General features: G+C 42.2%; 2 protein-coding genes across 2 annotated transcripts; one reads left to right on the top strand and one right to left on the bottom strand.

Moving 5' to 3' along the window:
- Window positions 1-242: 242 nt before the first annotated feature.
- LOC136508023 (uncharacterized) lies at window positions 243-4,216 on the bottom strand. The gene is made up of 7 exons (XM_066502626.1): window positions 3,917-4,216; window positions 2,233-2,286; window positions 2,038-2,124; window positions 1,321-1,401; window positions 1,113-1,225; window positions 923-972; window positions 243-607 (listed from the first exon to the last, which is right to left on the bottom strand). The coding sequence occupies exons 1-7, from the start codon at window positions 4,133-4,135 to the stop codon at window positions 540-542; spliced, it is 672 nt and encodes a 223-aa protein (XP_066358723.1). The 5' UTR covers window positions 4,136-4,216; the 3' UTR covers window positions 243-539.
- A 15,136-nt stretch (window positions 4,217-19,352) lies between these two features.
- LOC136506658 (auxilin-related protein 1-like) lies at window positions 19,353-26,550 on the top strand. Its single transcript, XM_066501549.1, has 8 exons — window positions 19,353-20,290; window positions 21,938-23,465; window positions 23,551-23,665; window positions 23,753-23,850; window positions 24,112-24,177; window positions 24,342-24,431; window positions 24,927-25,103; window positions 25,922-26,550. Exons 1-8 carry the CDS (start codon window positions 19,707-19,709, stop codon window positions 25,958-25,960), a joined length of 2,697 nt encoding a protein of 898 aa, XP_066357646.1. The 5' UTR covers window positions 19,353-19,706; the 3' UTR covers window positions 25,961-26,550.
- The last annotated feature ends 1,213 nt before the right edge of the window (window positions 26,551-27,763 follow it).

Here is a 27,763-nt window from a genome sequence, read left to right as displayed (position 1 = left end):
GCAAGAAGGGTATTTCAGTTTTGCTTCATGATAATATATGTTACATGTATGACATTGTTTGTGGAGAAAGAGGTGGCTTTTCCTAGATGAAATAAAACATTTAATTTGTGTAACAGGAGAAAGATTTACTACTCCTTAGCCGTAAAGATATATGACATTGGAAATGTGAGGGGATTCAATGGAACAGAATTGGCCAGGCGGTAGAGTCGTGGAAACACTTGTTGATTCCATTGTAACTCAAATACAACAAAATGCACTACAGATTGTAACTTGCGTGCCTGTATTTCATTCAAGACCTTACATGTAAATGTGAGAAGAAATTAGCTTCTCAACATGAACAACTGATCAAAGCTTTCAGTTGCACAAATCCTCAATATTGCAAAAAGAACCTCCAGGTAAAGGGTACTGATAATTCGAGCCCCTATGAGCTAATTTACTTAGCCGAACTAAACTCAACACTCATGCATGGCTCCTTGAATCAAGATGCATGAACAGAAAAAAAAAACATTGAATACAACTCTCGAAGTGATTAGCAAGGGTTACTCTGTAAGCCACGGTGTTTGAACTGATTCCCATTGGCAGAGCTCGCCTTCTTTGAACCACAGAGCTGCAAGTATTAAAGTAGTTTGAGCTCATCATCTCATTTTGTTAAGAATAATAGCTGGCAGGCCAAAACAAATTTAGGTCCAAGTTAATATGCAAGCCATATCACTAAGTACATAACACCATCAGTTTCATATTCTTAATCCTGCTCCTGATTTTCATGTCAACTAATCCAATCCTCAGTGCAGTTCTCAAAGTTTGAACAAAACATTACTATACCTTGCCACTCCAGTACATTGCCAATTGTTTAAAATGATCATTGACTCAAGAAATCACCTAAAAGCAATATAGAATCATACTGAAATATTGCAGAACTTACCAATTTCACGCTTGCCATTATCAGGACTATCACTTCCATGGACAACATTCCTGAAACATTCAATTCCATCATAGTTTATTTGATATGCAGGTAAAAATGGTAAACTGGAAGCACCTTCCAACTAAAATTTAACAGGTGAGTCACATGATTAAATATTAGAACATAAACACATGGAAGAGTGGCTGCCAACCTTCCAGTTTGAACTGCAAGATCACCCCTTATAGTCCCTGGTTCAGCTTGAAGGGGGTTAGTAGCTCCTATTAATTTGCGAGCCGATGCAACAACACCATCACCCTCCCAGGCCTTGCAGGATAGAAGAACAAGATTGCAGCTGTGAACTCTGCATTGGTGGAAGTGTGGAGTTGCAAATATGTCTAGCTCATAAGAAAAATATATACCATGCAGACAACAGGGCCAGAAGTTATGTAATCTATCAGCTTAGGAAAGAAAGGTCTATCCTTCAAATCCTTGTAATGCTCCTGAGAGACAAGGAAGGGTGAACAACACAGAGTATATGAAAAGCATTATAAGTGAGCTGAACATAATGAACTCCTCAATATTTCCATTTTGATGTGAAAACAAACATCACATTGTGTGCACCAACGAAGCACATAAAGAATCAAAGAAAGGTTGACTAGATTCCATTGGTGTTTTAGTGAATGTTAAGAAAAAGATGAAAGTGTGAAGTTAATGAAGAAGAGAGATGTGGGCAATGCCTTAATCAACGATTAGTACAAAAAGAACACAAGAAAGAGCAGACAATCGAAGAAAAAGAATGATATGGTTTAGGAAGAAACTCATTCTGGCACTTAATATAAGAAAAAATGGCAATCGAGCGCTATTAGAGAATCAGATCAGTACTCAAGATACCAAAAATCAAAGATACACAATAAAATTATGAAACTAACTGAATATCAGGAACTTCTTTAAGGGAATAACTGACGAATAATAGAATAAAAGTTGGACAGTATTTCTATGTAGAAAGGATACGCATAAGGGTCCTAAGCTAAAATTGTGGCACTGTGAGATATATTTGACAGCCAAAGATGATAATGATGAGCAACTTTGCAAGAACCACAATAGTTGTGCAACATTGATGTGTCTTGGAAGCAAACCTGAGCCAAGTCCTTGGGGCACTGGAAAAGTTTTAATCCTTTCAACAAAAACCCTTTCTTCTCAAAGCGAGAAATAATCTCTCCAACCTATATGCATCAGATACAGTATGTTTTATCTGAACTGAAACACGAAAGAAGCTAAGGAAGAGCACCATACTGGGAAAGTGTGGGTGTGGGGAACTGGGGAATGCATACCAGACCACGCTGAACACCATCTGGTTTGATCATAATGTAGCTTTGCTCAACCTCCTACAGATTGCAAGTTCTTGTTAAGCAAGGTCTCATTATGGATAAGTAAAGAACCAGATGAAAGTGGACTGCTCAACTTCTCATAATTGAGGTCACAGGATATCAGCATCATCAAAAAGTTTCAAACATTTTACGAATTCTAAACTTCTTTGTAGAAAACAAAAGGTTGATTGAGTTTCATAGAACGAAAGGATAAGTGTCCTACAATCCTCAGGTAAAGTATGCCATACAGATGGCAACAGAAATAAGACATTCTGTAAATGATAAAGCCGCTGATAAACAACTATTTATCCAATCTGAAATCATATTTCCATGTGTGCCTTTATAGAGTTCAACGACAAATCTGAAATTGTTCCCTAAATGAATCACTGATGACCTGAATCTGGACTTTCAGCATCAACAGGAATTGGTGGAAGGACTAGATTAGGTTGTCATCTTTAGAAAAATAACTCAGTTGCCTTCGCTATGTTTTGAAGATCTGCAAACACAACGAAATTAACTAATTTGGAAGCATTTGGAATTCCACAATGTATCACTAAGATGTGCAAAAGCATTTAATTTAATTTAATTTAATTAGCACATATCATGTTTCAGTTGAAAAATAGGTTGGCAGAGAAAAACTTGCTTCCATTGTACTCCCTCCATCCCAAAAAGAATGCAATTCTAGGTTTAGAGCAAGTCAAACTTTTTTAAGATTGACCACTTTTATAGAAAATAACATCAACATTTATATCGCCAAATAAAATTAATATAAAAATATATTCCATGATAAATCTAATGATACTTATTTGGTATCATAAATGTTAGTATTTTTTTTATAAATATTTGGTCAAACTGAAAATTGGTTGACTCCTCCAGAAGTGAGAATTGAATTTTTCTTTTTTGGATGGAGGGAGTAAATTTACTGCAAGTATCCACTTTCCATCACATGGTTGGATAATTTCAGTAACCCTGTGTCAGTCCACAGGTATCCTTGCATTCGTCAGATCAGAAGAAAGCAAGGTGAAACTTTGACCGGGAACAAGGAGAATATTACACTGGGGCCACACAAGGTCCAACACATGATGAGGCCGAAGTAGAAGATGAATCCACTCAAAAAGTTGATATTGGGGACGAAAACGTCGGTCCTCTTGATAATTTACAAAATGGAACATGTTTGAATGGTGCACTTTCAGCATTGACTGCGACAGGAAGCCCAAAAGCTCAGTTTCACCTTATTCCTAATTCCTGGCAGAATAATCGTAAAGAATTCAAGAATCGAGGCTAAAATCCTAGGCGAAAAAAATGTCACATTGCGCAGTGCATTTTCCTTTAGTTCAGCTGCTCTGCATAACCTACCCACGAGGCACTAGATTATAACCCGAAAGGTAAGAGAATATGAAGTAGTAGTTTCTAGTTAGCCTGTTCGAAACAAATTCTCCATATTCAAGCTCATCCAATACCAAAAGATCAAGCAAAGCTACCAAAACCATAAACAAATAAAAAATTGCTCTCCGAGACGGCCCTAATCCTCGAACACATGAGCAAAAAGAAAAGCAGCAAAATCAAAATCAACTCTTCTATTCACCATTTCAGCGACCCTCGAGTTAATGCAAGTACCCAATCAGACCAAGTATGCAGGGGGACCAACCGAGGAGGCGACGATTTTGCGCCGCGGGACAGCGCGAGCCCTGGCCGCCCTCCCGCTCCCCGGCGACGCCGTGCTCAGCCCCAGCCCGAGCCGGCCTCGGGGCGTCGTGGAAGCGGCGGCGAAGGAGAGGGACGCCGTCGGCCACAGCGCGCAGGAGGGCCGGCGAGTCGACCCGGCGAGGGGCGGCGACGTCCTCGCGAGCGCGGCCGTGGACTCCATCCCTTTCCACGAGTCCGTGCGAGGCGAGCAGAGCACGCGAGTTGTGGATTAGGACTTTCGGAGAGAAGCTAACGACCAGCACAGCACAAGGCGCCCTTATGCTAAAAAAAAAAAAAAAAAAAAAAAAAAAAAAAAAAAAAAAAAAGGCGGCCTTGCTTAAAGTACGGCCAGAAAGCCGCTTCACCTTACATTTACGTATATAGGTAGCGTGTTTATACTATAAACACATGGATTGCACAAATAAGCAATGCCCCGTCACATTTTATTAACTATTCGCTGTGTTTTTCTAAGAAAACATGTGATGGAGAGATATTGTTGGTTTTTAACTTTTTTTTTATATCATCACTAATCTAATTAAAGAGAGAGGACCATAATTTTTTTTTTAAGAAAACAATGTCTATGAATTATCACATTCTCAAAAAACTAAACTGGTTGTCATATTTCTATTTTTGCCAGTAAAATTATCTGAGCTTTATATGTATAATCTAAAAACTGAACTACTTATCATCTTTCTATTTTTGCCAATAAAATTATCTGAGCTTCATATTTATAACCTAGACTCAACATGGCCATGCCAAGACATAAAAGGTTACCTTAGTTACAATATCATTATATTAAACTCAGTAACATGGTAGCTGATTGTGCTCTGCATCAAGCATCAGTGTATCTATGCCAACCATTGACTCATCCTCTAAAGTTTACAAATGTAAGTCATGGCAATAAATTGCAACAATTCAGGACAAGTTCAGTGAAAAATCCCTCTTTTTTAAGGTTTAACTTCAGTGAGAAATCATCATTCTTTTTCTTGCCTGCCTACATTAGATTGCTAAAAAATAAACAAAGATCAATCCACACACATTTTGCAGCGCACAGATAACTTTGTGACCTGGCTTGGTGTTGCTGTTACGGGAACACCAATTCAGCGAGCGAGGTCTTGAGGTGCAAAGGCCTGATGCCAAACATCTTAATAACATCCAGTGTAATAAACAAAATTAGCAAGCCAAAAGTTTAGTGGCCATAAAAAAAGTTGACAAGAGAAAAGTATCTAATATATTTTACCAGTAAAGTATCTAACATTAGTACACCAAACTCATAAATTAAGACTATCAGTAAATAAATAAGGTTCGAGCTACTTAAAACGAGATTAGTACAGACAAAGGGCTAACTATGCTAAAAAACAATGGCATCCAAATGTGCGGGCACACAATATTGAAAAAATAGATGATTAACTATATAACAAGAACGTCTGCAGCATCATGAACTATGGTTGTGTAACATCATGAACGGCGAGCGATGGAAGACGGGCGACGTCAATGGGTCTACATATGCGAAGACGATGGCTCGGGTGCACGACTCAGGTGGCGTCAAGGTAGCGGCTGAAAGGTCCTAATATGGCTAGAGGGGGGTGAATAGCCTATTTAAAAATCTACAAATCAACTAGAGCAATTTGATTAGTATGACAAATAGCGAAATGCAAACTTGCTCTAGCTCTACAAGGGTTGCAAGCCACCTATCCAACAATTCTAGTTTCAATGATCACTAGGCACACAACTTGCAATGTTACTACTCACTAAGAGCTCTCAATCTTGCTACTCTAAAGAGCTTCACTAGATGAACTTAAAATAACAAAGCAAGCTCTCAATTCTAATTTACACTAAAGAGCTTACCACAACTAGTTTGTAAGAATATAAATGAGTGAGTACGGTGATTATACCGCCGTGTAGAGGAGTGAACCAATCACAAGATGAATACTAAATCAATCATCGGGAGAATACCAAAGAGCAAGGGACAATCAATTTTTCTCCCGAGGTTCACGTGCTTGTTGGCACGCTAGTCCCCGTTGTGTCGACCAACACTTGGTGGTTCAGCGGCTAAGAGGTGTTGCACGAACCTCGTCTACACAATTGGACACCGCAAGAACCTATCCACAAGTGAGGTAACTCAATGACACAAGCAATCCACTAGAGTTAACTTTCGGCTCTCCACCAGAGAAGGCACAAGACCCCTCACAATCACCACGATCGAAGCCGGAGACAATCACCAACCTTCGCTCAACGATTTTCGCTGCTCCAAGTCGTCTAGGTGGTGGCAACCACCAAAAGTAATAAGTGAATCCCGCAGCGAAATACGAATGCAAGTGCCACTAGATGCAATCACTCAAGCATTATACTTGGATTCTCTCCCAATCTCACAAAGATGATGAAACAATAATAGAGATGAGTGAGAGGGCTTTGGCTAAGCTCACAAGGTTGCTATGTCAATGCAAATGGCCAAGAGAGTGAGCTTGAGCTGGCTATAGGGCTTAAATAGAAACTCCTACGAAATAGAGCCGTTGTACTCCTTCACTAGGCACAACACGGGGTGACCAGACGCTCCGGTCAAATCGACCGGACGTTGGCACGCGATACATGCCACGTGTCCCTCTACGTTCAACCGGAGCCGCTCGATCTCAACGGTCAAGTGATGAACGGACGCGCTGTCACCGGGAGAATACCAAAGGGAAAGAGACAACCAATTTTTCTCCCGAGGTTCATGTGCTTGTCGGCACGCTAGTCCCCGTTATGTCGATCAACACTTGGTGGTTCAGCGGCTAAGAGGTGTTGCACGAACCTCGTCTATATAATTGGACACCACAAGAACCTACCCACAAGTGAGGTAACTCAATGACACAAGCAATCCACTAGAGTTACCTTTCGACTCTCCACCGAGGAAGGCACAAGACCCCTCACAATCACCACGATCGGAGCCGGAGATAATCACCAACCTCCGCTCAACGATCCTCGCTGCTCCAAGCCATCTAGGTGGCGGCAACCACCAAGAGTAATAAGCGAATCCCGCAGCAAAACACGAATGTCAAGTGCCACTAGATGCAATCACTCAAGCAATGCACTTGGATTCTCTCCCAATCTCACAAAGATGATGAAACAATAATAGAGATGAGTGGGAGGGCTTTGGCTAAGCTCACAAGGTTGCTATGTCAATGCAAATGGCCAAGAGAGTAAGGTTGAACCGGCTATGTGGCTTAAATAGAAACCTTCACGAAATAGAGTCGTTGTACCCTTTCACTGGGCACAACACGAGGTGACTGGATGCTGGACCCCAGCGTCCGATCATGTGATACATGCCACGTGTCCCTCTGCATTCAACCAGAGTCGCCCGATCTCAACGGTCAAGTGATGACCGGACGCGCTGCTACGAAGTGACCAGACACTGGACCTCAGCATCCGGTTGTTTCCAGTAAGGTTTCATTCACGCAAAATCACGACCGGACTCACCCAGCGTCCGGTCACTCAATGTCTCCACTGTGCACCATACGTCAGCGTACGTCAGCATTGACCGGGCGCACCCTGCCAGCGTTCGGTCACTCTTCGCGCCAACGTCCGGTCACAAGATCGAGACGCGTGCTCACTGCTGCTACTGACCAGACGCAGGAACCTAGCATTCAGTCACTGCACCACTAGCATCCGATCACTCTGTGAACCCCTATCTTTTCTGTATAGGGCATCGGTGGCACCATTGGACTATCCGCACTCTATGGGCGGACACTCCGCCGGTGAAATTTCTAACCCTTGCTTAGATGTGCCAACCACCAAGTGTATCACCTTGTGCATATGTGTTAGCATATTTTCACAAATATTTTCAAGGGTGTTAGCACTCCACTAGATCCTAAATGCATATGCAATGAGTTAGAGCATCTACTGGCACTTTGATAACCGCATTTTGATACGAGTTTCACCCCTCTTAATAGTATGGCTATCTAACCTAAATGTGATCACACTCGCTAAGTGTCTTGATCACCGAAATAAAATGGCTCCTACTAATTATACCTTTGCCTTGAGCCTTTTGTTTTTCTCTTTCTTCTTTTCTAAGTTCAAGCATTTGATTATCACTATGTCATCACCATCGTCATGATCTTCACCATTGCTTCACCACTTGGAGTAGTGCTACCTATCCCATAATCACTTTGATAAACTAGGTTAGCACTTAGGGTTTCATCAATTAACCAAAACCAAACTAGAGCTTTCAATCTCTCTATTTTTAGTAATTGATGACAACCCTTTCACAAAGATATGAGTTGAAATTTAATTGAATCCATGTTGCTTGCCCAAGCATATTTACCATGTGTAAAAGAATATGGACAAGTTTCATGAACTCCAAATGGTAGCAATTGTTCCCTTTACATATGTGCTAAGAGTTTGGATTGTAACTTGCATGTATGCTTAGATAGAAAATATGGGAGACAATTTCTACCAAATGATGCTAAGGTATAAGAGATGGACCTTTGAAGCGTGATACGAATCGAAGTGCACTAATATACCATCCTTAGCACCATTAGTTACTAGACATACACAAAAACTAGAATACACCATGAGATCAACATTACAAGCAAGGGTCTAGTTTCCATAAGATGAGCATTAGTCTAGTTACTTTAGTCTATTCATGCTAGTTTTTCATTTCACTATTCAAGCATATAACTAGCATACACCACACAAACATGGATATTGAAATTTAAAGCTTGTGCCATGCAAGTCAATATATGAAATGCACGTTCAAATGCAACATACAAGTTTATGAGCTTGCTCCCCTACTTGTGTGCATTCATTTCATTTATTTTCTCCTCCTATCTTACTATCTTTGTGAATTTCTCTTTCCCTTTGTTAACAATTAGCATAAAAGGTAAGCTCAAAATATAGATAGGTTGAGGTGAAACCATGTGAAATGAGGATCATTTTCCTAATTTGGTTCAATCTAGATTACTTGCAAAAGATATTTAACTTGGTTTGATCCAAGGACAAGCTTCTTCACACCTCCAATAAGGGTTATCTTGTACCATGTTGAGTTAAATACTTATAGCTTATTTTCTAGATCAAACACTAGGTTTATAAGCCCACAAACATGTCATATGCTACCACTAGATCATTTCAATCATACAAGCAATAGTGGTACCATACAAGCATCAAATTCATTTGATTTTCATGAATCATGATTGAGCCTATTTGAAATACGAAAGATGTCTAGATGCACTAATCATGTCCTTAGCAAGGATGTATGCCATATCAATCAATTTTTACCTTGAATTATTTGAAAGAGAGGCATGTCATATAATAAGGGGCGCATCAACACATATTGGAGAAGTCAAGTATGTTCAATTCATTACTTAGCTTGCAAAACCTTTTCTCATCAAGTGGCTTGGTGAAGATATCGGCAAGTTTATCTTCGGTGCCCACACTCTCAATGCAAATGTTCCCTTTTTATTGGTGATCTCTTATGAAATGATGGCAAACATCATTATGCTTTGTTCTTGAATATTGAACTGGGTTGTTGGTGAGCTTTACGGCACTTTCATTGTCACATAGCAATGGCACTTGCTTGAATTTAATTCCAAAGTCACTCAAAGTAGTCTTCATCCAAAGTAATTGAGCACAACAACTACCGGCCAAAATGTACTCCGCTTCGGCGGTTGAAAGTGCTATACTATTTTGCTTCTTTGATGACCAAGACACAAGTGATCTTCTTAATAGTTGACATGTGCCCGATGTGCTCTTTTCTCTCAACTTTGCATCCCGCATAATCGGAGTCCGAATATCCAATTAACTCAAATCTTGCTCCTTTAGGATACCATAATTCAACATTTTGTGTATGCTTCAAGTACCTCAATATTCTCTTTGTTGCCTTCAAATGACTTTCTCTTGGTGAGGCTTAGAATCTAGCACACATGCATACACTAAACATCACATCCGGCCTTGATGCGGTCACATAGAGTAAGCTTCCAATCATAGACCAATATATCTTTTGATCAACCATGTTTCCACTAGCATCACTATCCAAGCTTCCACTTATCCCCATTGGTGTACTAATAGCTTTAGCATTATCCATTTCAAACTTCTTGAGCATGTCCTTGATATACTTGCCTTGGCTCACAAATGTGTCATTCTTCATTTGCTTGATTTGAAGACCAAGGAAGTAACTAAGTTTTCCAATCATAAACATCTCAAACTCACTTGCCATCATCTTGCCAAACTCCTCACAAAAATCTTGATTTGTTGATCCAAATATGATATCATCAACATAGATTTGCATTACAAACAAGTTATTTTCAAGCTTCTTGGTGAAGAGAGTGGTGTCAACCTTTCCCATCTTGAATCCCTTAGAGAGTAGGAAATCCCTCAATCTCTCATATCATACTCTTGGTACTTGTTTTAATCCATACAAGGCCTTTCTCAACTTGTAAACATAGTTGGGTTTCTTTTTATCTTTAAAACCAGGAGGTTGCTCAACATACACAAGCTCATTGATGTACCCATTGAAAAATACACTTTTCACATCCATTTGGTATAACTTGATGTTGTGGGCACAAGCATAGGCTAACAAGATCCTAATTGCTTCCAATCTTGTAACTGGGGTATATGTTTCTACAAAGTTAAGACCTTCAACTTAAGTGTAACCTTGAGCCACTAATCTTGCTTTGTTCCTTATTACTATCCCATCTTGATCTTGCTTGTTCTGAAAGACCCACTTGGTTCCAATCACATTATAATCCTTAGGCCTCTCAACTAACTCCCATACTTAGTTTCTTGTGAAGTTGTTTAGCTCTTCATGCATAGCATTGATCCAATCAATATCCTTCAAAGCTTCAACTATCTTCTTAGGTTCGGATGACACAAATGAGAAATGCTCACAAAATGAAGCCAATCTTGATCTAGTTTGCACACCTCTTGAAATATCACCAATTATAGTATTCAATGGATGATCTCTTACAACATTGGTTGGTTAAAGCACTTGCACTTGATTGCTTGCATTTGATTGATCACTTGGTTGAGATGATGAATTAGGCACTTGTTGATCTTACACTTTGTCATCACTAGTTCTTGCTTGAACTTGATCATGAAAACCACTAGCTTGCACATTTGAGTTAGAGAGCACTTGATTCTTGTCATCTTCAACATCAATCACCTTTGTAGGCCTTATATCACCAGTATCCATATTCTTTATTGCATTGACCAATTAGGTGCCTCTTACATCATCTAGATTCTCATCTTCCTCTTGGGAACCATTTGTTTCATCAAACTCCACATCATGAACCTCCTCAAGAGTACCACTAGCCAAATTCCAAACTCTATATGCCTTGCTAGTAGTGGAGTAACCAAGCAAGAAGCCTTCATCACATTTCTTTTCAAACTTGCTCAATCTAGTGCATTTCTTCAATATGTAGCATTTACAACAAAAAACTCAAAAGTATGCTATGTTGGGCTTTCTTCCATTCAATAGCTCATAAAGTGTCTTCTCCATCATGGGGTGACAATAGAGTCGGTTGCTATAATAGCAAGCCGTGTTGATTGCTTTGGCCCAAAATGAATGACTCATATTGTACTCACTCAACATTGATCTTGCCATGTCAATCAAAGTTCTATTCTTTCTTTCAACTAAGCCATTTGATTGAGGAGTGTACTTGACCAAGAATTGATGTCTAATTCTAAATTCATCATACAACTCATCAATTCTTGTGTTCTTGAACTCACTTCGATTGTCACTTCTCACTTTCTTGATAGTAGTTTCAAACTCATTGTGAATGCCCTTGATAAAAGATTTGAATATTGCAAACACATTACTCTTGTCAATAAGAAAGAATACCCATGTGTATTTAGTGAAATCATCCACAATCATAAATCCATATTTATTTCCACCAATGCTAGTGTATGTGGTTGGTCCAAACAAGTCCATATACATCAACTCAAATGTCTTAGATGTACTAATCATGCTCTTTTTAGGATGTGTGTTACCAACTTGCTTTCTGGCTTGACATGCACGACATAGCTTATCCTTCTCAAATGTGACATCTTTCAAGCCTCTAACTAAGTCATTCTTAATCAACTTGTTCAATTGTTTTATTCCAACATAACCAAGTCTTCTATGTCATAACCAACCCATGCTAGACTTAGTGATCAAACATGTTATTAATTGAGCTTCTCTAGGATTGAAATCAACCAAGTATAGATTCTTATATCTAAATCCTTTGAATATCAAGTTAGAGCCATCTACACTTATGATCTCTACATCATCCACACCAAATATGCACTTGAAACTAAGATCACACAATTGAGCTACCGATAAAAGGTTAAAGTTTAAGCTCTCTGCTAGTAGCACATTGGAAATGCTTAAGTCATTGGATATTGCAATCTTACCAAGCCCTTTGGCCTTACCTTTGCCATTGTCACCAAATATGATACTATCAATCTCATTGCTCTTGTTTTCATTGATTGAATTGAACATTCTTTGATCATCGGTCATGTATTGTGTGCATCCACTATTAAGCACCCAATGTCTTCCTCTGTCTTTATAATTGACCTACAAAAGAATATCAATTCTTTTTAGGTACCCAAACTTGCTTAGGTCCTTGAAGGTTAGTTACCAAGGTCTTTGGTACCCAAATGGCCTTCTTCTTTGGACCCACAATTGATGTACCAATCAACTTAGCTTTCACACCATTGGCATCCTTAACAAGCATGTAACAATAATCAAATTTAATTGAGGATACAATAGGTAGCTTGTTCTTGCTAATCTTGAAATTTTGCTCTATATGCCCAACTTGCTTGCATCTATTGCAAAATCGACCATTGCCCTTCACAAAGCTAGCTTTGGGAGTGACAAAGACCGCCTTGCCTTTCTTGGGGGTATAGCCTAATCTCTTTTTGTTGAGAGAAAACCTTTGGCTACCCAAGCACTTTAGCAAGCGGGCAACTCCACCATAGGCAATGCCTAAGACACGAGTGAGCTCATTCACCTTCTTCTTGAGAGTCTCATTTTCCACCATTAGTGAGGCATCATAAGTGAGACCATCACTCAAAGGTGAAGTAGAAGTAGTAGTGCTACATGAAGTGTTAGTGGGAGCAACTATAATGGGCTTATAAAAGGATTTATCAATAAGATCACATGTTAGCCCCACATCACATGATACAATCACTTGCTTCTTCTTGGCTTCCTCTTTGACTTGCTCGATGAGAGAGGAGTGAGCTTTCTCAAGCTTAGAGTGAGCTTTGTCAAGCTTCTCATGGGCTTCCATTAGCCTCTCATGAGTGGCATTGAGCTCATCAAGGGATTGTTTAAGAAATTTGACTTTCTTGTTCAATTCCTTACACTCCTTTCTCTTCATCTCAAAGTAAGTATGCACTTGCTAGTACATGTCCATGAGCTCCTCCTTGGAGTACTCCTCATCATCATCATCACTCCTATAAGCATCACTTTCACATTCATTATCATCACTCATATCATATTTTACCTTGGTAGGTTTTACCATGAGACATGTCGAAGGAATGTCGAAGATGGAGGGCTTGTTGTTGATGGCGATGCTTGCTAGTGCTTTCTTGATAGATTTCTTGCCATCATCACTAGAGTCATCACTATCCAAAGAGCCATCACTATCCCAAGTGACCACATAGTCTCCACCCTTCTTCTTTTGGAAGGTCATTCTCTTCTCCTTCTTTTCTTTCTTATCCTTCTTGTGCTTCTTCTTCTCATCCTCATCATTGTCACTATTGTAGGGACAATTTGCTACAACGTGATCGGGACTCTTGCAAGTGTAGCATCTTCTCATATATTCTTTGTTTTTGGTGTGATCTCTTCTCTTTCTTGCACCATAGCCCTTCTTCTTCATGAATTTTCCCATCTTACATACAAAGAGGGCCAAAGCTTCATCATCAATATCACTAAGATCATCATCATCACTTGATTCTTTCTTGAACTTGCCCTTGTTCTTGGATGACGATGAGCTAGCCTTGAATGCTATACTCTTCTTCTTCTTTTCTTCTTCTTCCTTCTTGTCATCCTTGTCATCCCCCTTTCTTTCTACATGGTATGTCTCTTGGGTCATGACATCACCTAGTACTTGGTTAGGGGTAATCTCCTTCAATCCTCCTCTTATGATAAGCAATCTCAACATCTCAAATCTTAGAGGTAAGCACATCAAGAACCGATAAGAGACATCATCATCCTTGATCTTCTCTCCCAAGGCCTTCAAATCATTTACAATCACTTGCAACTGATGGAATATTTTTAGAATGCTCTCATCTTCCTTCATCTTGAAGCTTGTCAACTTATCCTTGAGAATATACAACTTAGCACTCTTCACCACCGGTGTTCCCTCATATGTTTCCTCCAATCTCCTCTATACCTTATTTGCTCTTTCACAATCCTTGATTTGCTCAAACACTTTAGAATCAATGGCATTGTATATGGTGTTGAGAGCCATTATATTACATTGCTTGTTGGTCTTGTCTTGGTTGGTGGGGTTATCGGGATCAATGATAGCATAGTCATTCTCGGTCAACTCTCATACTTGATCATTGATTGAACCAAGATACATCCTCATCTTTCTCTTCCAATAATCATAGTATGTGCCATCAAAGAACGGTGGTTTACCCCCCACATGGTTAAACATAACTTGAGCTATAATTTGACACCGAGGTTGTTAAGCCTTCAATCAAACGGTGACCACATCTCTGATACCACTTGAAAGGTCCTAATATGGCTAGAGGGGGGTGAATAACCTATTTAAAAATCTATAAATCAACTAGATCAATTTGATTAGTATGACAAATAGTAAAATGCAAACTTGCTCTAACTCTACAATGGTTGCAAGCCATCTATCCAACAATTCTAGTTGCAATGATTACTAGGCACACAACTTGCAATGTTACTACTCACTAAGAGCTCTCAATCTTGCTACTCTAAAGAGCTCCACTAGATGAACTTAAAATAACAAAGTAAGCTCTCAATTCTAATTTATACTAAAGAGCTTGCCACAACTAGTTTGCAAGAATATAAATGAGTGAGTAGGGTGATTTATACCGCCGTGTAGAGGAGTGAACCAATCATAAGATGAATACTAAACCAATCACCGGGAGAATACCAAAGGGCAAGAGACAACCAATTTTTCTCCCGAGGTTCACGTGCTTGCCGACACGCTAGTCCCTATTATGTCGACCAACACTTGGTGGTTTGGCGGCTAAGAGGTGTTGCACGAACCTCGTCCACATAATTGGACACCGCAAAAACCTACCCACAAGTGAGGTAACTCAATGACACAAGTAATCCACTAGAATTACCTTTTGGCTCTCCACCGGGGAAGACACAAGACCCCTCACAATCACCATGATCAGAGTCGAAGACAATCACCAACCTTTGCTCAATGATCCTCGCTGCTCTAAGCCGTCTAGGTAGCGGCAACCACCAAGAGTAACAAGTGAATCCCGCAGCAAAACACGAATGCCAAGTGCCACTAGATGCAATCACTCAAGCAATGCACTTAGATTCTTTAACAATCTCACAAAGATGATGAAACAATGATAGAGATGAGTGGGAGGGCTTTGGCTAAGCTCACAAGGTTGCTATGTCAATGCAAATGACCAAGAGAGTGAGCTTGAGCCGGCTATAGAGCTTAAATAGAACCCCCCATGAAATAGAGCCATTGTACCCTTTCACTGGGCACAACACGGGGTGACCGGACGCTCCGGTCAAATCGACCGGACGCTAGATCCCAGTGTTCGGTCACGCGATACATGCCACGTGTCCGTCTGCGTTCAACCAGAGCCACCCGATCTCAACGGTCAAGTGATGACCAGACACGCTATCACTGGGAGAATATCAAAGGGCAAGAGACAACCAATTTTTCTCCCGAGGTTCACGTGCTTGCCGGCACGCTAGTCCCCGTTGTGTCGACCAACACTTGGTGTTCGATGGCTAAGTGGTGTTACACGAACCTCGTCCACATAATTGGACACCGCAAGAACCTACCCACAAGTGAGGTAACTCAATGACACAAGCAATCCACTAGAGTTACCTTTCGGCTCTCCACCGGGGAAGGCACAAGACCCCTCACAATCACCACGATCGGAATTAGAGACAATCACCAACCTCCACTCAATGATCCTTGCTGCTCCAAGCCATCTAGGTGGCGGCAACCACCAAGAGTAACAAGTGAATCCCGTAGTGAAACACGAATGCCAAGTGCCACTAGATGCAATCACTCAAGCAATGCACTTGGATTCTCTTCTAATCTCACAAAGATAATGAAACAATAATGGAGATGAGTGGTAGGGCTTTGGCTAAGCTTACAAGGTTGCTATGTCAATTCAAATGGCCAAGAAAATGAGCTTGAGTCGGCTATAGGGCTTAAATAGAACCTCCACAAAATAGAGCCGTTGTACCCCTTCACTGGACACAACACGGGGTGACCGGACGCTGGACCCCAGTGTTCGGTCACGTGATACATGCCACGTGTACCTCTATGTTCAACCGGAGCCACCCGATCTCAACGGTCAAGTGATGACCGGACGTGCTGCTACGAAGTGACCGGACGCTGGACCTCAGCGTCCGGTCATTTTCAGTAAGGTTCCATTCGCACAAAATCATGACCGCTCGATCGGACTCACCCAGCGTCCGGTCACTCAATGTCTCCACTGTGCGCCACATGTCAGCGTACGTCAGCATTGACCGGACACACCCTGCCAGCGTCCGATCACTCTTCGCGCCAGCATTCGGTCACAAGACTGAGACGTGTGCTCACTACTGCTACTGACCAGACGTAGGAACCCAACGTCCGGTCACTGCACCACCAGCGTCCGGTCACTCTGTGAACCCCTGTCTTTTCTGTATAGGGCACCGGTGAAGTTTCTAACTCTTGCTCAGATGTGCCAACCACCAAGTGTATCACCTTGTGCACATGTGTTAGCATATTTTCACAAACATTTTCAAGGGTGTTAGCACTTCACTAGATCCTAAATGCATATGCAATAAGTTAGAGCATCTAGTGGCACTTTGATAACTGCATTTCAATACGAGTTTCACCCCTCTTAATAGTATGACTATCTAACCTAAATGTGATCACACTCGCTAAGTGTCTTGATCACCGAAACAAAATGGCTCATACTAATTATACCTTTGCCTTGAGCCTTTTGTTTTTCTCTTTCTTCTTTTCCAAGTTTAAGCATTTGATCATCACCATGCCATCACCATCGTCATGATCTTCGCCATTGCTTCACCACGGAGTAGTGCTACCTATCTCATAATCACTTTGATAAACTAGGTTAGCACTTAGGGTTTCATCAATTAACTAAAACCAAACTAGAGCTTTCAGCGGTGCGGTAGCCAAGGACGACGGCTCGGGTGCATGGCGCGGGCGAACGACGAGGACTACGGCGCAGACGTCATGGATGCGGCGGTGTTTCTAGGTGCACGATGCGGGCGAACGGCAAGGACCATGGAGCGACGTCGTGGAGGCGGCAATGTGGCACACGGGGAGGATGACGGCGTGGGCGCACAGACCAGACGATGGAGTAGGTTGTGGAGGGGAGATCGCACAGGGAAGGGAGATCGCACGGGGAGGTGATCTTGCGGCGACCTTGCGGCGATCGATGATGTAGCCATAGGTGCATCCATCGGTAGGCAGACGGTGGATGATCCATTGCTGTTGCTTCTCCACTACACGAAGAGGAAGAAGTAGGGGCGGCTCGATCGTGCAGGGGCTTGAGGAATGGGGCGCGACGATCGTCTCCGTGCAGCGACCAGTGACGCGCTTGAGTCCTACCAAGAAGACGCGTTCGATCGTGCAGCGACGAGCGACGATGGTCTTCCATGTTTGTAGCGCATGCAAATCAGGGTTAAGAATTTCATATTTGTGGCACGAGGGCGGTATGATCAAGCGTGAGACGTGGGTGATCGCTTTCCTTGTTTAAAGCAATTAGGGTCAAGACTTTCCGTGTTTGTAGCGCATGCAAATCAGGGTCAAGACTTTCCGTATTTGCAGCGCATGCAAATCAGGGTCAAGACTTTCCGTGTTTGTCGCAAGAGGGCGGTGCATGCGGGAGATGTCGTGGGATCACAGGCATGGGCAGACGGACGAATCAAAACAAATGTCGCACCAAAAAATATCTACACTTTATTCTTTTTAGTTGTAGGAGACAGTTTACGTTTACAGGGCTCGAATCAAGAGTACAGTATTTGTAAGCATATCAGAGTGTTTGGTTGAATGCCGCAGCTTACCACGCCACGTCATGCATTAAAGGTGAACATAATCTATATATAGTTTAGATGTGAACCATTCATTTGCCATATATATAAGGCACGTTTGGCTCCTTTGTCGGCTTTACTTGTGTCACCTCGCTCAGCGAGGCAAGCTTTGCTAGCATGGGTGAACCAAATCTATCTCCCCCACCCCCACCCAGCGGCGGACCCAGAAAATATTTCAGGGGTTGAACAACACTGCTGTTCGATCTTAAGTCTCAGCCCCCCTACACCATAGAACTTTGCCTAAAAAATCATAGATGTTTCACATAAAATTCCACTGCTGCGATATGCGTAAAAGGGGCTTGAGCCCCCGTCCCACCGCTGTGTCCACCCCTGCCCCCACCCCACCAGCAATCAAAACCTTGCCAGCGAAAAGGTGCACCAGGGACCCTAACGCTAGTTTTCTGTCCTAGAACCAAAAACACACACATATATTTGATAGACTTGTGACACTTTTGTGTGGCCGTGATCCAAACAACATCTCTATTTCTTAAAAAAAAACACATCTCCATTTAATATGCTACATTTAGCCGTAGGCGTGGCAACCAACCAAATAGTTTCATTCGGTCAAGAGCTAGACATCTTACAATTTGCGCCACATGCCTGGCTGATTAGTCAGTGGATCGTCAACCAAACAAACAGGATCAATTTACCCTTTGGCTGGTTGTCTGGTTCGGCACACCCGCGGTCCGCGCACGAGGGAAAGGGCGGACCGGGCCAGACTCCACTTGGGCCGCCACCTCGCCCACCTCACACCACACCCCCACTGCCCCCCACAAACACGGCACACCGCGTCGACCAATAGCATGTCACCACGTGCCCCGTCCCCAGGCATGGTCCCACGCACCGGATCCCCCACCTCGTTCGCGCGTATCGCCGACGACAGAGACGAGCGAGCCTAGGCGCAGACGCGCAGTGCCCACTCGCCCACCGACGCCCCGGCGGAAAGTCCCTGCCCCGCACCGGGTCACAAGGCACAGACATTCCGGGCCCACCCTTTTGTCCCCACCGTGTCAGTGGTGCGCGCCGGTTTTGATAAAGCTTCCTCGTGACTTCCCCTCTCGCTTTTCTCTGGGGCCCACAAGATGGAAGGAGACCCCACGAGGCAGCAATGATATGATGATATCCCCTCGGGCCCGCTCGCCAGTCACCCGCGTGTGAGAGAGAAGAGAGATTTCCGCTCTCCTCTCTCTCTCTCTCTCTCTCTGACTCGCCCGCTCCTGTTCGCCGCTCCGCCATCGCCGGCGACGCTGCGTCTCCGGCGACCCCACCGACGCCGGGCCCCGCACCCCATTCCTCCGATCGCCGCCTCACGCCTTGCGCCCCCCCCCCCCCCCCCCCCCCCCCTCCCCCGGCGAGGGTCCGTGCTCCTGCCCAGATCCCCCCCGCCTGCTCGCGCCCTTGTCCGCGCGCGCCGATCGGCAGGCGGCGTAGGCGCCGCCGCTGCTGCGCGAGTGAGCGAGCGAGCGAGCGGCGGATCCGTCGATCCGCGCGCCTGCCCGCGCCCGCCATGGACGACTTCCAGGGCCTGCTGGCCCGCGACTTCGGCCTCCGCCCGCAGGGGAAGGCCGCGCCCATGTCGGCCGCGCGCTCCTCGGGGCCCTCCGGATCCGCCTGGACCAATACCAGATCCGCCGCGGGGTCCGCCTCCGCGGCCGCCGCCCCGTCCGCGCCCTCCTACGACGAGCTCTTCGGGTCCGCCCCGCCGCAGCCGCCCAAGGCCACGCCGTCGCCGTCGCTCGACAACATCTTCGACTCGTTCAAGGACCCCGCCGCTTCCACCGCGCCGCCGCCGCCGAAGCCGAAGCACTCGTCCATGCCGGTGTTCGACAAGCCGGTCTACGACGACGACATCTTCGTCGGGGTCCCTGGGGTTAAGAGCTCCTCGGCGCGCTACGACGATGTGTTCGGGGGAAGCCAGAGCCAGAGCCGCGAGGCGCCTCCGGCGTTCGATGACCTGCTCGGTGGATTTGGTAAGAGCTCACAGACGAGGGAAGAGGTCGATGAGAAGAGGAAGCCAGAGGCAGCTGCGGCGGCTACTGGGTTCGATTATTTGATGCCAGGCTTTGGCGGGAGAAGCTCCCCGCACCAAAGGTGACTACTTTCTTTTATGCATTTCAATTCAATGTGCATGGGACTGATAGACGTTATGTTGTCCATATGCGCGGTCTAGTAGGATTGGATATACGAATAACTTTGTTAGTTTGATCAATTGAACCGGAAGATTTTGTCGGTAACTATAGGATCATGTGGCTGTTGATCGAGTTGGACCAATTATGCTGGCTCATTTGTTGGATGTTTTGACAATTAGATTATGGCCTCCTGATGTCCTATGTTCGATTTGGTAATCCATACCAGTTAGTAAAGCATTTATGATGTACGTTAATACATAGAGCTTTACGCCGCAAAAAATATCAGTTTCCCTCGGTTACGATATGCATTTAATATTTATCCTATTTTGCAAATTAATAACCTACTAGATTATGATGGCCTTGACTTCATGTTTATCTAAATAACTTAGTGATGTAATGCTTGCAAATATATCCGCCATTTTCCCAAGTCAATGCATATAATAAAAGGATTATTCATATCGTTGTCCATGCACTTTCTCAGAAAATCCTTTTGCGCTGTTGGTGTTGGTTTCCTGGACCTCTACTGGTATATAATGTATGTTAGGTTTAATTTAGGTATTTTGTGTTAATTCTAGTACATATGAGGTCATCCACAAATTTGATTGAGAATGTACCATTCGTTTGTGATATCCATGTTTCAATGTGTTTGTAGTGTATGATAGATCTGCCTATGTTTTAGGTAGCGTGCCAAAAGGTTTGCAGAATTTTGATTAACTTGAGATTGTAGTTGATGTTATTGTTGGTGGAGCCCTGATGAATTGGTTCCATGGGTTTGTGCTTTTTGTGTGCCAGTTGAGATGGATTATGTAAAAAAATTATGTTTCTTAATGGATTTAAAACTGAAGTTGAACTGCGAGTAGATTACTAGATTTAAATATTGCTTCCAGGCTTGATAAATATGCACAGTGTTGCTGGAGTGCTAGATATCTGTAAGTTTAGACACTATGGGTATCATTGTTAGCTTACGATGAGAATTGTTATCGAATATCAAGTTTGCTTTGAGTTAAGTGCATTTAATTATAATAAATTTCTGAGCCCTGTACAATATTCCTTAAAGATTGCAATACCAACCTTCTTGAGGAAAGCTATTGCTTACATGCTACCCGTACAAAATTTAAGATCAGACCATATAAACCGCTAGACATATTTACCTGTAACAATGAGTTTTATCATATACGGCTCATGTAATGAAGTATTTTAGTTGCAATTTGCTTCGAAGTTTCTGTTCCAATTTGTTTAGTTTCATCTTAGTTAAGTCACACATCCAATTGAGGCGTTGTGCTGGACATCTGTGGCCCATATGTTCTTAAACAATTTAACTCTTTGTTTCTTAATCAACAATTTCTTGAAAAGAGTCACCAATTATTTGGAGTGGGTTCGAGTGCTCCATAGTGACTAAGTTTGTTTTATTATGATGTATTTTGACATTTGAGTCTCAGACATGCTTAGGAACAACTCATTTGAATTTATGGGCTAACAGGTTATCTAGTGCGTTTGGGAAAATAATAAGTTGCTGTTTAACGACAATGATTGCCCTTTTGTGCAATTTCATGCACTTCTAAACATGTTCAGTTGTTCACATATTAACATGTCTATTTATTAACTTCAGGGATACTGTTGGTGCAAAACAAAAGAAGGTTTCCATGTCAACATCTAAGCAACCAGCTAGCTTAAGTGACCCCTTTGTTGTCCTCGAAACAACTTCATCCTCAGCCCATCCATTCGCAGATCCCTTGGATGAATTCGGTAAAGCTGCAAAATATCAAGGGAAAAGTCGTGAAAGTACTAGCGTTGGGAGCAGTCTGTTTGAGGATTCAAGCACTTTCAACCAGGCTCCAAAATCCGAACGTTTTTTTACCTCAGAGGTGGACAATCGCTCGAAGGATAGGAATGAGTCAAGCAGAGCCCGAGACTCAAATCCTGTACAGAGTTTTTCTAAAAGTAACTCCCAACAACCTTCTGTAGAGGATTTTGAAAATATCTTTCCTAAGTCACAGTCTGCCAGATATTCTGATGTCCATGTTGACATTGGCTCAGAGAAATATAGTGGGAATGGTATAAATGATCAGTCACCTAGATCTGATGAATCCGAAGATGAGATATGGCTTACGGTTTCTGAGATTCCCCTCTTCACACAGCCAACTAGTGCCCCGCCACCTTCAAGGCCACCGCCACCTCTTGCAGTTAAGCAAAAACATGGATCAAAATCAAAAAGAAAAGATGATGAACATCTACGGCGGTCTAGGAAAAACATTGATCATCAAAGAAGTTCGTCAAATCAGGCTGGTGTTTCTACAGTAGATGAACTAGAAGATTTTGCCATGGGTAAGTCTCAGAATGTGCATGCTTTTAATGATGAAGAATTTGAGAGAAGTACAGCGGCGGCGGCATCTGCAGCTGCTATGAAAGAGGCCATGGATAAAGCTGAGGCAAAGTTCAAACATGCCAAGGAAGTACGGGAGAGAGAGCGTGATGCGAAGCTTAGAAATAGAGAACAACAGGAACAAGATAATGTAACAAGGTTGTATGCCCAGGATCGTGAGGACAAAGAGAGAAAGGAAAGACTAGAACAAGAAAGAGAGATGAGGCAAAAAGAGGAAAATGAAAGAGAGCAAAGAAGACTTGAGGAGGAGAGAGAACTTGAGCGACAGAGAGAAAGAGAAAGAGCTAGGCAAGCAGTGGAGAGGGCTACAAAGGAGGCACGGGAAAGAGCAGCTGCTGAAGCTCGTGCAAAAGCAGAGAGGGAGGCACGCCAACGTTCAGAACGTGCTGCTGTGCAAAGAGCCCAACAGGAAGCACGCGAGAGGGCAGCAATGGAGGCTAAAGAGCGAGCAGAGAGGGCTACTGCAGAAGCAAAGGAAAGGGCTGCTGCTGAAGCTAAGGAGAAAGCTGCTAGTCAAGCCAGGGATAGGGCTGCAGCAGAAAGAGCTGCTGTGGAGAGAGCTCAGCAAGAAGCGAGGAAGAGAGCTGAACGAGCAGCAGTGGAAAGGGCTGCTGCTGAGGCTCGGGAAAGACAGGCTGCTGCTGCGGCGGCTGCAGCTGCAAGAGAAAAAACGAGCAAACCAGATGATCTCGAATCCTTCTTTGGTATGGGTGCCCGAGCTAATAGTGCTCCGAAGCAAAGGGCTCCAACAGTGGTGATTACTCCACCAAAATTTTCATTCCAGTTTTTTATTCGTTGCAATTTCCTCACTGTTGTTTTTCTAATTGTGGAATTATTAGGATTCTATGTTTGATTCTCAAACGCAAAATAGAGGGACTTCCACTTCGACATCAATGAAAAAGGCATCATCAACAGCAAATATTGTTGATGACTTGTCTGCAATATTTGGAGGAGGTACTGATCGTTCGAGAAGTATGGTACTGAATCATTGTCCATAGACACATGTAAGTAACTGTGTGTTTGATTTATTTGTTATTGTAGCTCCTACATCATCAGACGAATTTCAAGAAGTTGATGGGGAGAGCGAAGAAAGAAGACGTGCTAGGTTGGAACGGCATCAAAGAACTCGTGAACGAGCGGTAATGTGCTATAACACTAATTAAAATAGTCATCTCATGTAGCTTTCTAGTACTACAATTTAATATCTAATTATCTATGGATTCATCTATGTTCCTGGATACCTACCCAAACTTGATTGAGACTAAAATGCTCTGTTGTTTTTGTTGTTGATGATGTTTTTGTGGATGCTTCTATGTTCCTGGTTACATTTTGTTTTAAGCATATTTTTTAGGATAAAGAAATTGCAATGCTTATTTTTTATTAGTTTCCTATACTCACAGGTAAAGGCTTTGGCTGAGAAGAATGAACGCGACATGCAGCAACAAAGAGAGCAGGCTGAAAGACATGTAAGTACTCTGTTGTAACTCGTAAATTCATCTTAAATTCATAATGCTGAAAATCTACATTATCAACATATAATTTGTCCTTTTAAATGCACTTTATTGGCTGCTAGTGACTAGTTTCTCACTTCATTGAGTTTGTTCAAATTGTTTTGTCTGATAATTTTCAGAGGCTTGCGGAAACACTGGACTTTGAGATTAAGCGCTGGGCTGCTGGAAAAGAAGGCAATTTGCGTGCATTGCTATCAACTTTACAATATGTGAGTTGAAACTTCTAGATTGAAGCATCTCATTCATTTTTACCAATTCTGTTCATTATGTGGGCATTACTCTTCTTTAATAGAAACTGGCATTTAGATCTTTAGCTGTCTACTTAAACATATGATTTGCTTTCATCCCGTTTGTGATTTTATACAAATACCATCCATTTCTTACTGTGGACGCATCATGATCACCATATTGTGCCTCTAATCTAAGTTAGGCTATGAGGCTCTTATATAGGCACTCAGATCCACTGGTAGTATTTCCGGCTTCAGGTTTCAAGCAATATTACAGAACATCAACAGAAGTAATGTTTGCCTCTCGAATACCATATGGACTAACTGTTCGATTGTGGGCAATACGTGAAACATGAACTGTACACGATGTCATTGCTTTAAAGACATAACCTATTTTTAATTTGTGGACATATTTTTAATTAGTTAAAGAAATGTTTGACGACTTTGTGTTGTAATTCGTTTATTCTTTCTGAACAGGTTCTTTGGCCAGAATGTGGATGGCAGCCTGTATCCCTCACTGATTTGATCACTGCTGCTGCTGTTAAAAAAGTGTATAGAAAAGCAACATTGTGTATCCATCCTGACAAGGTGCAGCAAAAGGGTGCCAATCTCCAACAGAAATATATCGCTGAGAAGGTTTTTGATCTCCTTAAGGTGTGTATTGCCCTCAAAACATTTGCTGCAGCTTACTGTTTACACACCAACATGGTACTATTCTTCGTCCCTGTTTTTTCCTTGGCCCATGCACCATGGTTTCAAGACATTACAAACTAGTTCTCTCTTTTTCTCACATCAAGAGAACATATGAGCTAGGTTGGTATCAGCTGTTTTGCTGAACATGGGGTTTTTCACATATACAGTTCAGATTCGCTTAATATTTCCAATTATTACATGTGTGGTCCATGGAAACAAAGTTGGGTTGGTGCATGGATAATGGATGATACATTTAAAGTACTGAGCCTTTATAGTTTGATGTGATCTGTGGCACATGGCACAACAGAATGTTTATTGCAACTGTGGTTGTGTCAGCCTGGACCACCATCTGGTGCCTGGGAAGTACCTGATGTGTACTGTTCTGCCTATAGCCAAATCAATGCTAATCCAAGTAATGACCTGTTGGGCTGCTTCATAGTTCATACTATAGTAATTGAAGTTAACGAGAAAAATTAGTCTTAGAATTACAACACCTACCCATTGTATAATTTTAATGCACTGTGTTGATTACTGGAACCTATTCTGTGCACTGTTTATTTTATTTCCGTTTAATGTTACATATGCTTATCTATTGGTTGAAAGGGTGCTGGGTAACATATGTGTTAGGAGTTATTGTTTCTTTGGTTTTCCATTTATAAGTATGTTCATTTTACCAAATTGTTAGATAATAACTGAAAATTCTGGGATGGTAATTCTGTGTTTCTGTAGTTGACATCCAACTAACTTGAGTAATTCTGCTCCTTGCTTAAATAAAACAGGAGGCGTGGAACAAATTGAACTCTGAAGAGCTCTTCTAAACAGCCTCATGACTGAACATAGCATCACCCCTCAGGGTCTGCACAAGGTACTCAGAGAAGAAACTCACAAGCCGGAGCGGCTTGAGGTTGGTCCGGGGGAAACCATGAGGCGACCAAGCGAAACCTGAGCTATGGTTGTAATCACCGTTGTTTGTTTCACTCCCCCAATTTTCTTTCCCAATTGTATGTTGATTCAATGACAACTCACAGCGACATGTGGCAGCTGCCCAAGCTGGACCTCATCCAGTAGGTGTACATTAGTGCCCTGTTTTGTACTATTTATCCTGGGCTGTATGTACCGTCAGAGCGGCGCTTGTGAGGCCAGTGTTGTGATTTTGGAGGTATAGGGTTTATTTACAACATGGAGAGCCGGTTTACTTGATAATGGTGAATGCTACTTGTCTGATGCCATGGGCATCGTGGCAAGTTCGGTTGTCTTGTTTATAGTCGATTTCTGGAACTGTAACATCAGTTGACCTATACTCTGATTCTTGTTTTATTTTTGTACATAGTTGCTATTCAGTTTTGATTGCTAGTATTGTAATCATATTTGGACGTTTCTGGGTTCAATGAGGAATAATTATGGATCAGTAAGTATGTTAACAATCAACATTTTCATTTTGTAGGATTACACAAGATCAAGCAACTAACCCTATATTTGGGTTCAGTAATCAGGGTACCCATTTCTTTTTTTTTTCTTTTTGTAGAAACACAGTGGGACAATAACCTGCCTTAAACACTAACTCTTCCCTTCACTCTTAATCTATCCCATTCCCTCACTTTCCTTTTCAACAGTTTGTTGTCACCACCGAAACCTACAATTAAGATGTTGGTTGAATCATCTAGAGCGTAAGGCGTTGGTTGGAATCATCTCGAGCCCGTGGACTATGATCTTTAAAGCTCTAATTGAACCAAAGCATGTCAAATTTTACAACAGATTGTATAATCTAACTACTAAGATTGTAATAATCTCACATTCCAAGCATATTATCAGTCATCGCCCCTAGAACTCCTTAGTCATTTAGAAGAAAAGGCCAACCTAGCAAAATAAATGACCTCTTTTATCTGTTTGCCTCTTCTTCACAAAGGTTGAGCATGTGATGTTTCATGTTTGTGAGCACATGGGGCAAGGAAAACGCATTGCACAAAGAAGGATGAGGAACCTCTAAATATTTCATGGAGACATGATTTGATTAGCCTGGAATAAACTTCTTCCTCGCATTGTTAATATCAGGCTTTCACAAGAGCATGACGTGTTTCATTGGAACTTAGATCATAGGTTCAGCGGTGAAATCACATCATTCAACTTTGATTCACTTAGAGGTTCCTAACTTAAACAAAACCATCTAGATTTTAAAGGCTCCTTTGAAGACAATTTTTTTTCTTTGGTATTTTAATAGAGGAGTGATTCTATCAAAGGATAACTTAGGCAAACACAATTGGAAGGCAGTCAAAAAGTGTTGTTTTTTTGCCACAAAAGTAAGACAATTAAACACCTCTTCTTTGAATGTTGTTTTGTCCGTGTTGTTTGCGGCCGTATATATGTTGCTTTAACCTTCCTTAACCCCATAGTAGTTCTCATATGTTTGGGAGTTGGCTTTGGTTTGGCAATGATTTAAAACCTTTAGTTTTGCTAGGGCGGCAACTACTTGTTGGTCGCTTTGGTGTACATAAATGATTTGGTGTTCTCAAAGAAGTTACATGTTATCTTAATTTACCTTTTCACTACATATATCATCCATCCATCAAAAGTATTGTTCCATTTATCCGTCGATCCATCCATTAATTCATTCATTCATCTAG

The sequence above is a fragment of the Miscanthus floridulus genome, chromosome 15 (genome assembly GCF_019320115.1).
Source record: "Miscanthus floridulus cultivar M001 chromosome 15, ASM1932011v1, whole genome shotgun sequence".
NCBI classification, from domain to species: Eukaryota; Viridiplantae; Streptophyta; class Magnoliopsida; order Poales; family Poaceae; genus Miscanthus; species Miscanthus floridulus.
Note: the sequence above shows the minus strand (reverse complement) of the source record. Positions and strands in the feature narration are given on the sequence as shown.